The 14,051-nt window shown below is 38.4% G+C and overlaps 1 protein-coding gene across 1 annotated transcript; it reads left to right on the plus strand.

Annotated features, from left to right (window-relative positions):
* Positions 1–1,105: 1,105 nt before the first annotated feature.
* ipo13a (importin 13a) lies at positions 1,106–13,663 on the plus strand. Its single transcript, XM_022677821.2, has 22 exons — positions 1,106–1,317; positions 2,490–2,615; positions 3,239–3,679; positions 3,778–3,947; positions 4,895–5,035; positions 5,140–5,281; positions 6,147–6,313; positions 6,527–6,647; positions 7,306–7,453; positions 8,006–8,187; positions 8,285–8,311; positions 9,187–9,321; positions 9,566–9,703; positions 9,856–9,936; positions 10,084–10,221; positions 10,983–11,079; positions 11,296–11,348; positions 11,436–11,502; positions 11,592–11,650; positions 11,816–11,905; positions 12,517–12,695; positions 13,138–13,663. Exons 1-22 carry the CDS (start codon positions 1,252–1,254, stop codon positions 13,232–13,234), a joined length of 2,865 nt encoding a protein of 954 aa, XP_022533542.2. The 5' UTR covers positions 1,106–1,251; the 3' UTR covers positions 13,235–13,663.
* Positions 13,664–14,051: the final 388 nt, after the last annotated feature.

Below are 14,051 nucleotides of genomic sequence, written 5' to 3' on the forward strand. Positions count from 1 at the left end.
TTGGTTGATGAGGAGGTGATGCGGGCGTGGGAAGCGTTACCTAGCAACGGCGTGATATCTCCTCCGTGATGTATGACGGCAATCGGTCATTGACAGTTATTAAAGGAAAAGTTAAGGAAAAGTGTAAAATATGAAAAAACTCACATAAAATAGTATGTAGTATTATTCTGCGTGATGAAAAAAAGGGGCGGCCACGCTTGTTTTACTTTGTGTTAGAACTTTGATATAGATTACACTTACACTGATACTGTTATTTGGTTATTACAGAAAGCAGTTTAAAGTTAGCAGTGCTTAAGGCAGAACGGGAGCAGCGAGGTCTTATAAGATCAGCTTGATCACTTGATCAGCTCTACAAAATGACTAACACACCAAGTAGTTAGGGCTGGGGTTCTTTTTAAAAATAAAGAATTCTGTACTGATACCCAAACAATACTTTTTCTATGCTTTTTTATTAATACAATAAAATGTAATTATATTACTCTCCATAGTACCAAGACATTTTGGTCGGTGCCATTTTGGTATCGAATTTCGATACCCAGCCCATGCTTTTTAAAGTTCTTAAAATGTTTATAAATATTTTATATATATTTAGGATAGACTGACCTTTATTTCTCTTTTTTTCTTTACTTAGTTGCTTCTCATAATATGGATTATGGAACATTATTTACTGTATACCTGTAACTCTACCTCTTCACAACTTTACAACTGATGCTCTCAAACACATTAAGAGGCAAGAAATTCAAGTAATTAACTCTTGATGAGTTCAGCACAGCTGTTAACTGAAAACCTGAATTCCAGGACAATTTACCTCATAAAGCTGAATGAAAAAATCCAGCAGAGATGTGCAAAACTGTCTTAGGTGTAAGGCAAGAGGTGCCTGGTTTAAGGAATCTAAAATATAAAACATATTCTGGTCTTTGTTTTCTAAATAATTCCATATGTTTTTTTCTTCATAGTTTGGATGACTTTATTATTAATTAAATTTAAAATCATTATGTAGTCATAAGATAATGACTGGTACTGTATAAATACTTTGTTCAGCCAATCCTATCGCAGGGGGGTGTGGTCTGGCTGAATGTGGGCGGGAAAAGAAATAACACAGGAGAACAGCGTCTCTGTCAGAGTTCAGAAGCTGAGAAGAGATAGACAGCAACCATAACCTGTTAGAAGAGAGAGACAACTAAGAAATGAAGCGGTTCTGAAAGAAATTTAATACTTTTAAAAGTCTGAAAAGAAGGAAAGTGGTGGAAAATGTCTTCTGTTCCAGTACAGCAGCCCTCAGACTCGACGGAGTTCACAGTGGAGGCGGTGGAGAGGGTAGGCTGAGTGCAGCTACTATTCAAACAACTATAAATTAATGAATATATTGATATTTAAGCTTATTCTGGTCATGAATTGCTTTAAATTCTGACTTATTACAACCCTGACACTTACAGACGAATTATAAAGTAAAAGTTAAGAAAAAAATGGAGGGACAGCATCTGTTACAGGATACTTCTGTTATTTAGACACATTTTTTCTCTATTTAAGTGATATTTCTCCAAAATTCACATTAATAACTGTGTATTAGGAAAGTGATTTTCAACTTGTGGGTCGGGACCCAAAAGTGGCTTGTAAAAAAATTAAATTACATTAATATAAACATTACAAATGTACTCTGAATGCAGAGATATGTAAGTGAAATATCTAATATATCTGTTGTCTTATTTTTATTTTGTGCAGTTTTGATATTTAATTTTGTAGTAGTAATGCTTTTATTTAGGTGTTCCTTATATGTTCCTCCTCAGTTTCTTTACAAATGCTCTAAACTGTACTTTGCATGCATATTATAGCAATATTTTATTTCTTCTTAATAAAATCTTATATTGTTTGCTTGTTTTTATCATTTAAACTTATTTTTTTATTCCCTTTAATTTTGTATGTGCTCGGCTGCATTGAAATCAGGATTACCCTCACTGTATTTACCGAGTGAAAATAAAGTTTGATTGATTGATTGATTAATATGTATGTTTAATAGGTTTAATTGTTTTTTTAAGGCTTTTGTTTGAAAAATAATTGTATTTGGTTTGTATGAATGATTATGAGAAAATGTGGGTCCCGGGCTGAAACCAGTTGAGAACCCCTGTAATAGGGCTTTTGCATGTTTCTCTAAAATTAATTGAATATATATCTTTTACACTATGTATTGTCAGTACCTCTGGAAAATTGACTTACACTAAATTCTAGATGCAAGCTGCAGCTCAGAGTTTGCAGCAGAGGTCAGAATAGTTGGGCGTAAAAGTAACCTGATGCCCTCAGTAAGCCCAGCTATACTAATAATAACCTCCAGCATGTGCAGTTTGGTTGGCACCCCACCTCCCTACCCCCCAATTGTATCCTCTCAAAGTGATATGGAGGACTTTAGAGCTCTAGAATAGCCCAGTGTTGTTGACACAGTCCCACCGAAATGCTGTGTTCATGTCTCGACTAACCGGTGTAATTTTACCCAGGCGCTGCAGCAGCTGTACTATGATCCAGACATGACCCAGAAAAACGTGGCCCAGAAGTGGCTGAGCCAGGCCCAAGCATCGCCACAAGCCTGGCTCTTCTGCTGGGCACTGCTTAGGCCTGATAAGGTGAGCAGTAAGACAGTTTCATTCCAAAAAAATAAGAGAGCACTTAAAAATTATGAGTTTCTTTAATTTTACCAAATTAAAAGTCTCTGAAATATAATCAAGAGGAAGATGGATGATCACAAACCATCAAACCACCAAACTGAACTGCTTGAATTTTTGCACCAGGAGTAAAGCAGCATAAAGTTATCCAAAAGCAGTGTGTAAGACTGGTGGAGGAGAACATGATGCCAAGATGCATGAAAAAACTGTGATTAAAAAACTAAAGTTAGTCCACCAAATATTGATTTCTGAACTCTGCATCTTTTTTGTTATATCAGCCATTTCTCACTTTCTGCAAATAAATGCTCTAAATGACAATATTTGTATTTGGAATTTGGGAGAAATTTTGTCCGTAGTTTATAGAATAAAACAACAATGTTCATTTTACCCAAACATAAACCTATAAATGGCAAAATCAGAGAAACTGATTCAGAAACTGAAGTGAAGTGGTCTCTTAATCGTTTCCAGAGCTGTATATCAACATATTTGTAAATTCAATGTATTTTAAAAAGATAGCTGCAAAAAAGTTGCATTAGATAATAGTTTTCTTAATGTATAAGTCTGTGTTCAATGTTCTCACTCAGGTTCCTGAGATTCAGTTTTTCGGGGCCAGTACTCTACACGCTAAAATCACCCGCCACTGGACGGACCTCCCTGCTGAGCAGCACGAGTCTCTGCGCTCCCAGCTCATCGCTGAGGTGGGTCGTTTCTCCTGCGGGCCAAAAATGGTTCTGACGCGGCTCTGCGTGGCTCTGGCTTCTCTGATTCTCCACAATCTGCTGGACAGTTGGACCACTGCGGTCCCGGACCTCCTGAGAGCGTTCCAGGGAGGCGAGGGGTCGGTGGAGGTGGATGTCAGGCACCAGGCACTGCTGGAGGTTCTGGTGGTGCTCCCGGAGGAGCTCCAGATCAGGAAGCTGCCTGCTGAACGTCGAGCTCATCTACAGAGAGCTTTAGCCCAGGAGTGGAGTTCACTGTGCCCTATACTGCGGCAGATCCTGCGCAAAGAGACTACAGCAGGACAGGTTAGCGACACACCCTAATCTTAGCAAAGCACTGTAGCAAAAGCACTCAGAAAAAGCTTTAGAATTTGTGTATTTTATTTCTGTCACCGTGCCTGCAGGTGAAAGAACGTGTGCTGAGGTGCCTTTCCTCCTGGCTGGCTCTGGATGTGGATCTGGGTGAAAGTGAAGGCCTTCTGCAGGACAGCTTTACGCTTCTAAAGGAGCGGGAGCTCTTTGACACGGCTGTGGAGACTCTCGTCAGCGCTATTTCACAGTGTGACTGCCAGAGGTGAGGTGGACCAAGGTATTATAAAGTGTGATGCAGTAAAATCTAAGTGTATTTTGTAAAATGGGAGAAAAAATGGGAACCCTGACAAACCCCCGGGCAATACCTGGTAGTCCACCAAGCCTGATTGATGACAGTGAAAACCTACAGTAACTTAAGGCTTTAATCTTTGAAGGAGACAAAGGACAAAAATATCTCCAGTATCTTTAGATCTGAAAATATCAACAGTTTAAGATGTTCCATCCTTACACTGTAAGAGAATGGCTTAACAGTCTGTAGAGCTTATCAAGATTTTTGTACAACTTTCTGAGGCATGGCGTAAAGTATACAACCTTGATATGAAGAGGGTTATCCACCGAATAGAACATATTTAGGAGAAAATCTGTTTGTACTAAGGGTGTGTCATGTAAAACAGTTTCAAGAATATCTGCATGTTTTTAAATCAATAAAAAGAGTTATGGTAAGTTATTGTTTTTTACAAAAAAGATTTACAGATTTGTGTCATGGTTGCAGCAAGGACGAGGAGGCAGACGTAAATGCACGTTATTTATTACAAAAAGGTATGAACAATAAACTTACAGAAATATATCTAGGGAGGCAAGAAATAAACTAGAACAAAAAACAAGGAGGAAGCAGTCACAACAGACGTAAAAACACACAAGACCATCATAGACATTGTAACAAGGAAACAAAGGGGCTATAAATACCCAGCGAAACAAGAAACACCTGGGATGGGTAACGAGGGGGCGAACTTACAAAAGAGACATTTGGAAACATGAAAAAGACTAACGCCGATCTTACACCAAACGATTTGTCATATAGTCAAGAATATTTTTATCATACCCTGAAATATTAAGATATTATTTAAAGACATATCGTCCACCCCTAGTTTGTACTTCTTTGTGTAAATGTTTGTAAATGTAAACGTTTGTGGGTCTGTGTCTGTGCAGGTTTGTTGACAGTCTGCTGAAGATGATGCCTCAGGTGTTGGCTCTTCAGGAGCCTCTGAAGAAATCAGTTCAGGACAGAGACATGGAGACATGTCATGGAATCTGCCGCATCGCTGTGGCACTTGGGGAAACTCATTGCAGGTTAGTTTCAGCACTGGATGTAGACATTCCACACTGAACAGGACCGAATTTTTAGATATTTTACATGTGAATAAGTAAATAAGTGAGCTCTCTCTTTCCTTCAGGACTCTTCTGGAGCAGGTAGACCAGTGGCAGGGTTTCCAGGCTTTAGTTAGTATGATTCTGTCCTGCACTGGGATGCCTGGACATTACCCTGTGGATGAAACCTCCAGCTCCCTCACACTCACATTCTGGTACACGTTACAGGTATACACACCCCGGCAGAGTATTCTAAACTATTCAGATATCAATTAAATCTGTGTGTGTTTCTGTTTGTGTAAAATAGACAAGAGTATATCCAAATGTACATACTAATAATTTAATAATATGAACTCTATTATTCTATCTCAATTAAAGCCAAACAAATTGAATTTAAAAACCATATATAGATAAAAATATTGAGACACCTGCTCATTCATTATTCTGTTCATTCACCTGGATGAACATGTTCTGGGCGGGTTGCGGACAGCTTGTAAAAAATAAATCCATTAAAAAAATGTTTAAATAATTAATGCTCATCTAATTTTGTACTCGTTGTGTCCTTATTTATTTTGTGCAGTTTTAATATTTAATTGTATTGTAGTAACTTTTATACACATAGTTTTTATACATGTTTCCCTAAACATTTCTTTAAAAAATGCTCTTAAATTCACTTTGCATTTATACGTTTGTTTAAATGGGTTTTTGAAAGCTATTTTTCAAAATGCATGATAATGTAGCTCAATGCATGTGTCGTCAAACATTTGGACAGTTACTGAACTTTCAAATGTTGTTAATTGTGGAGTGATCTTATCCATGCAACGTTTTAAGGTCTGTTTATTAGTGTAGTAGTTCTATGTCTTAGGACAGAATTTTTTTCCAAAGCAGGTTTTTGAAATGTTTTTGTATACCTTTATTGGGGTTAAAGCTTTTTTTTGTTGTCAAAAATTATTTAAATGTTAACATAAATGCAGCTACAGCGGTTGTGCACCAGGCAGTGCTGTACGCCAAATATGAACCTAATATAAACTCTCGCTTCTACACTTCTGGGCCACTAAAAAATTATCTACCAAACTAAAACTTCCTGTTACAGGATGACATCATGTCTCTGGACACGGAGAAGCAGACGCTGTACCTGCAGGTTTACAGACCAGTTTACTTCCAGCTGGTGGAGGTGTTGCTGCATAAGGCTCGTTTCCCCAGTGACCAGGAATTCACCTCATGGTCATCTGATGACAAGGAGCAGTTCAGAACCTACAGGTGAAAAATATTTATATTTGTTATTACAGTATAAATCGCTGGTTCGAATCCCGGTCATGCAGCTTGTCATCAGCTGCCGGAGTCCTGAGAGAGCACAATTGGGCTTGCTCTCTCTGGATGGGCAGATGGACTACCCAATAAGTGTCATTCTTAAATTTTTTGACAATACATGAATACATTCAATAGATGTGAATGATGTTCATTGTGTTACAGAGTTGACATCTCAGACACTCTGATGTGCGTCTATGAGCTGCTTGGCCCGGAGCTGTTGCGTAACCTTTACGATAAACTGGGGGTGCTGCTGACGGACACCACACACTCGTCCTCGTGGCAGGTCAGTGCTTTACACACCCACATTCTTTTCAGTGGCTGAGGCTGAATAACAGCTGCGAATTGTTTCAGTAGAGCCTTCTCACACCCATTCAACTCTATACACAATACAACATATATACAGCTCTGGAAAAAATAAGAGACCATTTAAAAATGATGAGTTTCTTTGATTTTACCAAATTGAAAAGCTCAGGAATATAATCAAGAGGAAGATGGATGATCACAAGCCATCAAACCAAACTGAACTGCTTGAATTTGTGCACCAGGAGTGTAAAACATAAAAGTTATCCAAAAGCAGTGTGTAAGACTGGTGGAGGAGAACATGATGCCAAAATGCATGAAAACTGTGATTAAAAACCAGGATTATTCCACCAAATATTGATTTCTGAACTGGTTTGGAGATACACAGATTATGGATATAATTAATAGTAAATGTAGCACAGTTAGCTTAACAGCCAAATTAAAGTAATTTATGTAATGGTGTATAAACACATGCAATTACATGCATGTAATTGTGTGAGTGTCTTTTTTGAATAGCGTAAAAGGAAAGTATGCATAGTATGAATGCGCTATTTTAATATATTAATGACAATGACAAGAAAAAATGCTTCCTTTTTCCTTTATCTCTGCCCCTCCCCACCATCTCCCTCTGTCTAATGGAGGATATAGAGGCTCTGCTGTACGGGTTTCAGTCCATAGCTGAGACGGTGGACGTCAGTTACTCTGATGTCATTCCTGGTCTGATTGGTCTTATCCCTCTCATCACTGCTACCAACGTTCAACTGGCCGAAACCATCATGCTCACAATAGGTACAGCTTCTGCTAAAATCCACTTTTTTATGTTCTTTGGGAAATACAGTCAGATAGGAGCTAACAGCGCTAGGAACAGCATGGCAGTTCATTTCTATGATATTTGTGCAAATAACACATCAGTGTTCTATGATTTTTACTTTCTGGACCTGGACTACCCACCTCTGTGTGTAAGTATCTATAGGTTTAAATAGGATCTCCGGTGGATTTGGCGTTTTACAGAGACTCTAAGACTAGGTCAGTGGCTGAACTGCACTTAGCAGGGCATTACACATGTTGAAAGTAACATATAACATCGTTTCTGCCCCATCGCCACTCCTCCACAGGACTAAAGCAGTGTTATACCGGATCACCGGAGCACTTTTATTTTTTTTTTACAAAAAACAGCTCACAGGACATTTATTCATACCAGAGACCACAACTAAACATTTAAAAATGTGTTAAACATGATGGAATGAGACCTTTAACTTATTAATTACTATTAAATAACTAAAAAAGGGTTTGGTGGGGTAACTGTTTTAACCATCAGTGATTTCTCACACACTGCTGTAGGGTCGCTGGCGGAGTGGCTGGCGGATCACTCCATCATGCTGGCCGGTGCTCTGCGTCTGGTCCTCCAGGCTCTATCCAACGCTGACCTCTCAGTCTCCACTGTCTCCACCCTGAAGAGGATCTGCCGTGAGTGTCGCCACCACCTGCGGCCTCACGCTAACGACATCCTGACAGCTTCACAGGTACAGATCACACTTCTGTTCCCAAGAAAAGAGTCAGACTTCATTCACTCTTCCTGCAAACTGATGTTCCTGCCTGTGACTTTTTTTTGTCTTGCAGGAGGTTCTGGTTAAACAGATCCATAAGGTAAGACCACAGCATCTTTGATCCACACTGCATCTCATTCTAGCAGCAAGTGCTGCTATTTAAATGAGTGAGTTTATCTAAATTAGGGCTGTCAACATTAAAGCACCACCAATTTTGGCCCCAACTTCCGCTGTACCCCAACTTCTGCCCCGCCCAACACGTAGATTATTTTTCTAGATCTGGTCTCTATCCGACCAAGCTATCAAATATACTTCTTTTTAATTGGGTAAACTGCTTTCATCTGATATATTAGCCTGATAATATACTGCTATGTACAAACTCTGTCTGTCTCTGCTGCTCCATGCTGTTTACACACTAAGGATGCGGTATGTGCAGCCGTGCGACTCTGCGCTGCACGTCTCATTGAAAACACTAGTATTTATTTAGTATTTATAAATATTTGTATTTTAATTGAGACCGCTAATATAAATATAATCGCATTTTACATTCATTCTTTTATTTACATTTAAATATCCACTATAAAAAACCTCTGTCTTAAGAAGAACAAGCGCAATTAATCGCAGTTAATCACAGAATATTGTCGTGATTAATCTGATAAAAAAACATTTTAATCGATTGACACCACTAATATAAATATAACTGCATTTAACATTTCTTACATTCATTATTTTATTTATATTTAGATATACACTATAAAATCTTAAGAAGAACAAGTGCGATTAATCACAGTTAAGCACAGATTATAGTTGTGATTAATCTGAATAAATAAACACAGTGAAACCTATGCACATTACATTGGATGGCTGTCTGTGCCTATCCTTTACTTTGTTGAGGTTCTGGTATTTACTTTTGTTTTAAAATATTATTTTTACTTTTTCTCTCTCGTTGTTTGTTTTTTGTAATATTTTCTTCAGACCACTCAGATCATGTGGCTGATGCAGGCTCTGGGTTATCTGCTGTCATCTCTTCCTGATGAGGAGATTCTGGGGAAGCTCCTCTCTCTGCTCTCTCCACACATCCAGCAGCTGGAGAGACTAGCCAACGAGACAGTAAGATGAGCATTGATTTTATATAATTTTTACCTGCTACTGTTTTCCTAAAGAAACCTTTAGGGGTATCCACAAACATATGGACATCAAATTGTAGGATCAGTTACATTACAAACATGCTACATGCTTTCATCTCTCATGGCTGGGTCAGTTTTTATAGAGGACACCAGTCAATAGAATCTAAATTGTAAGCTAACCTCTGTGTTTTTTATGTCCGTTTGTTGATTTTCTTTTCTATATCAAGCCCAGTCCGGCTAGTAAACTCTCCACTCTTCACATTCTGGGCCTCATCTCCAGCATCTTCTCCACTTTAGACCTGAACACACAAAGAGAGGGACAGGAGGACAGCAGGAACTCTCACTTTCAGCCTCACGCCAACCCAGTAAGCCAAAACATGTAGTTTTTAGCTGATCTTCTCCAGTTTTTTATATTATTGACAACCATATTAATAAAGCTTGTTGTTTATCGACATTGATATCATTGGACGACTACTGAATATTGTGAACTGTTCTTTCGGTGTTCTCTCTCTGTCAGGTTGTAGTCGTGCTACAGCAGGTTTTCCCTCTTATCCAGACTCTTCTGAGTAAGTGGCTTAAGGAGACTGAGGTAGTGACGGTAAGATAATGTAGATGTGCACTATCCACTGTACTTAATATTCTGTTCTTTAATACAGTATCACCACTAATATTTACTAATATATATATATATATATATATATATATATATATATATACACACATATTGTGTACTTTTTTTCTACAGGCTGCCTGTGCTGTTTTTGAGAAATCCCTAAAGACCCTCATCCGTGACTTTGCCCCCCTTGTTGGTCAGCTCTGTGAGCTGATTGGTCAGTTGTTCAGCTCTTATCCACAAGCCTGTGCTTTGGACCTCACACGACAGGTAGCATCAAAAGCATTACACATCAGACATTAATGTATTCATCACATATTTCTTATTCAATTAAATTGGCAGATTATATTTTTACTTACGGCACATACTTTCCAATGGTGCTTTTCCCATGCATGCTACCATTTTTGAAATTTGCTACTTTTTGTGTTCTTTTTTAAAAATCTTGCTTAGTGCTGATTGGCTTGAGAGAAGTGTCACTTTACATGATACTTAAAAAACACCAACAGAGAGTTGAAACACAATCCCTTCAGCAGTCTCTGGTCGTGGTACCAAGCATTGGGAAAGCACCATCAACTCACCAATAACAGGCTAATCAGGTAATGAGCTGAATCAGAGAGAAAGTAACTAACTGAAAAAGTAAGGGCGTTTTCACACAGCACGATTTGGTCTGGTTTAAGCGTACTCTGGTTTGTTTGTACCCTTATTTGCTATATTTACTTTCTTGCTCCCGCGCCAGACAGCTCCAATCAGACAAATCAGAGGAGACGATGTGCTTGTGTGGTTTGTTGGTGCGCATTTTGGCGTGTTTAGGTTTTTTTTATGCCTGTGTGAAACCAAACCAAACAGAGGGAGAAACGCTCCAAATAAACAAACTCATCAACTGATCCGGATTATAGAAACTTTCACAACTACAGGTTTGAAAACGCTCTAAACGTATCAGTCTAGGAGGAAATGAGAAACTGGAAACTAGTCAAAAGTGAGAAAATGTACCTGTGTAAACAATGGTTTATGGTCTTCTCTTTTGATCATAGTTGGTTCATGTATTTGCCTGTGAAAAGGAGCATTTCCCACCAATCGCAGCTCTTCTAGAACTCGTCACAAGCATCACCATGGCAATTTTTCAGCATGGTAAGACTTCTACACTTAAAAAAAAGGTATGAACATGCATGTATGCATGCATGAGGTATGTGGGCGAGTGTGAAGGTTCGTCATATTCATCATTTATTAATATTATAAACACGGCTCTTTATGAAACCAAAATTTTTCTTCAGTGGCATCATTCATGTGTATTTGTTCTCTGTATTTTATTCAGTAAGTGTGTGTTGTGTGTAAATACTGTTCCAGGTGCTCGAGATCATCCTGATGTGGCAGACTCATTCATGCAGCTTCACACACAGGTTAGATATGGAGATTTCACTTGTATTTGAAGGAGATTTATCTGATTTATCTGTACTTGTTCTGTAAAAATATCTTCTTTGATGCAGGTTATGAAAAGGAAGCCTGATGTGTATCTTACAGGGGGTCTGGATATAAAAGTGGTTTTCTATTGTGGTGAGCATAATTTTTAATATTAATTCAGTGTTAAATCTCATAAAAGTTACATATAATAATATAATATCTGCCTTTTTTTGTCTCTGTAGGGATTTTATCATTCAAATTTCCAGAGACGCCTACTGTGAAGTCTACTTGTTTATTATTTGTAAGTCAATATCTAATAAAAACAAAGGTTTAATTAATCTAAACTCTTTTTTATCCCATTTTTTACCCAATTTTCAAGGCCAATTACCCAACCCACTCATTAGGACTCCCCCTATCACACATCATAGTGATTATTTATGACACTCGTTTTTCCTGTTATGTTCAGACAGAGCTGATTTCTCACTGTGAGGATCTACCAGAGGTGAGGGAAGTGCTACAGGAGGATGGTCTTCTGCTGCTCCAAACCCTGCTGGAGGTCAGACCTGATCATTGCAACTGATCACACTCAGAAAATAATCCAAAGTAGACCAGTTCAGTAAAATGCTGCTTACACACACACACACACACACAGACGAGCTCCACTGTGCAAATCTAGCATTTAACTCAACAATAAATAAATTATAAAATGTATATAATTTTCCTTTAAATGAGCTGCTGGTGTATCTTCACAGCGTGAACATGCAGGTCAGTATCTGTCTCTGCTGAGACGCACAAAAGTGCTGTGCTGTTAAGATACGAACACGCCAAAGTCAGAGCTCACCTGACTCTATAAAGTCAAGTGACACGCTGATTGGCTTATTTCATGTTACGCCCAAAATTAACCTAATTTCTTGCGCTTACGATACCAAAGACACACCAACACGTCCATCATCTCGTATCTAGACCGCATGTACAGTACACAACCCCTAAACACCCATAGTGATAAAGAAAACCAACAAATAAATTATTGAGGTCAAATCTGCTCATATCAGTGAAACATTTTATGAACTCTAAACTTACTATAAAGTAGCAAGAATGAAACATACTGTGCAAGTAGAGAAGACAGTATAAGATAATTTAACACCTTATATCCCTCTGTGTGTGCAGTCTATTGGAGGTCAGTCCCGTGGACTGTTGGAGCACCAGTCTGAGGTGATGTTCTCTGTGAGCCGTTACTGCCCCACCCTGCTGTCACTCCAGCTCAGAGACGCCCTGCAGCCCCCCGGCTTCCCCAGCGCCCTCCTCACCCCAGAGCAGAAAGAGCACTTCTGTCAGCAGGTCCTCAGGTACAGAGTATCTTATCATACATTTAAGGCTCATTTATACTCCCTTTATATATGAAAGTGAAAATATAAATCCATTCTAAACTATATAACCCTCCATGTCCATGACAAGCGTCTTTTATGTTGGCATGGTTGATAAGCAACACGCCCATTAAAGGGCAGTTTAGACTTTAAATGTTCAAATGTTTCTGTCTGTCAGTCAGCTGCGCCACTGACTGATTTAAACCCTGACAACAGTCAACAGTCAGCTGCGCAATCCTATGGCGCCATGCAGTAGAACCGTGCACACTTTCTATTAGATGTTACTAAAAATGGCACTTATTTTGACTAGTGAAGCACTGATAGTGTTGTTTCAGCAGTGATGATTAACAGCTGATTTTTGATTACTTTATCTAAGCTTAAGGTGCTGTGCAGATGTTTTTATCACATTTTTTTTGCTCTTTAGAGAACAACTGAGCAAGTGGAAGATGCGGGACGTCATAAAGGAGTTTTCTCTGCTGTGTCAGGGCCTGCCGGGAGTGGAATATGCAGCCAGTTATTAAAGCCCAGAGTAAAAACAATACACATTTTATAATGGACACAAGGCCCGAAGGAGAGAAGATAAGTGACGATGCACTTTCAGATTAACCTGGATGCGCTGGCCTGGACTGGTTGAAGCTGAACGTTGAGCAGTTTAAATATTATTATATGTTTGATTTTAGTAAACTGTTGGTTTTGGTTTTGTTTTTTGACCAATTTTGTACTACAACTACCGTATTTTTCGCACTATAAGGTGCACTAATCCATTAATTTTCCCAGACATAACCAGTGCACCTTATAATCCAGTGCACTTTATAATCCAGTGCACCTTATGTATTAAAAAAGAACCAGAAAATAGACCTTCAATGATAGTGCACCTTATAGTCTATAAAAATATGGTACATAGTGCTGTTTACTTTCCATTTTTTTGAAATAAATCTAAATATATTTGAGGCATCTCTTGTGTTGAATATGCATGTGATTTTGCCAGAGTATGTTAAATGCTGGCTCAACTTTATAAAAGATGACATCTCACAGCTTACAGCTCTGGAAAAAAACATGAAAAACCACTTAAAAATTATAAGATTCTTTGATTTTACCAAATTGAAAACCTCTGGAATCAAACCATTAAACCACCAAACTGAACTGCTTGAATTTTTGCACCAGGAATAAAGCAGCATAAAGTTATCCAAAAGCAGTGTGTAAGACTGGTGGAGGAGAACATGATGCCAAGATGCTTGAAATCTCTGATTAAAAAACAGGGTTATTCCACCAAATATTTTTTTTTCTGAACTCTTAAAACCCTTACGAATATAAAAAAAATACATAGTCAGAGAAACA

Source organism: Astyanax mexicanus, chromosome 8 (assembly GCF_023375975.1).
Source record: "Astyanax mexicanus isolate ESR-SI-001 chromosome 8, AstMex3_surface, whole genome shotgun sequence".
NCBI classification, from domain to species: Eukaryota; Metazoa; Chordata; class Actinopteri; order Characiformes; family Acestrorhamphidae; genus Astyanax; species Astyanax mexicanus.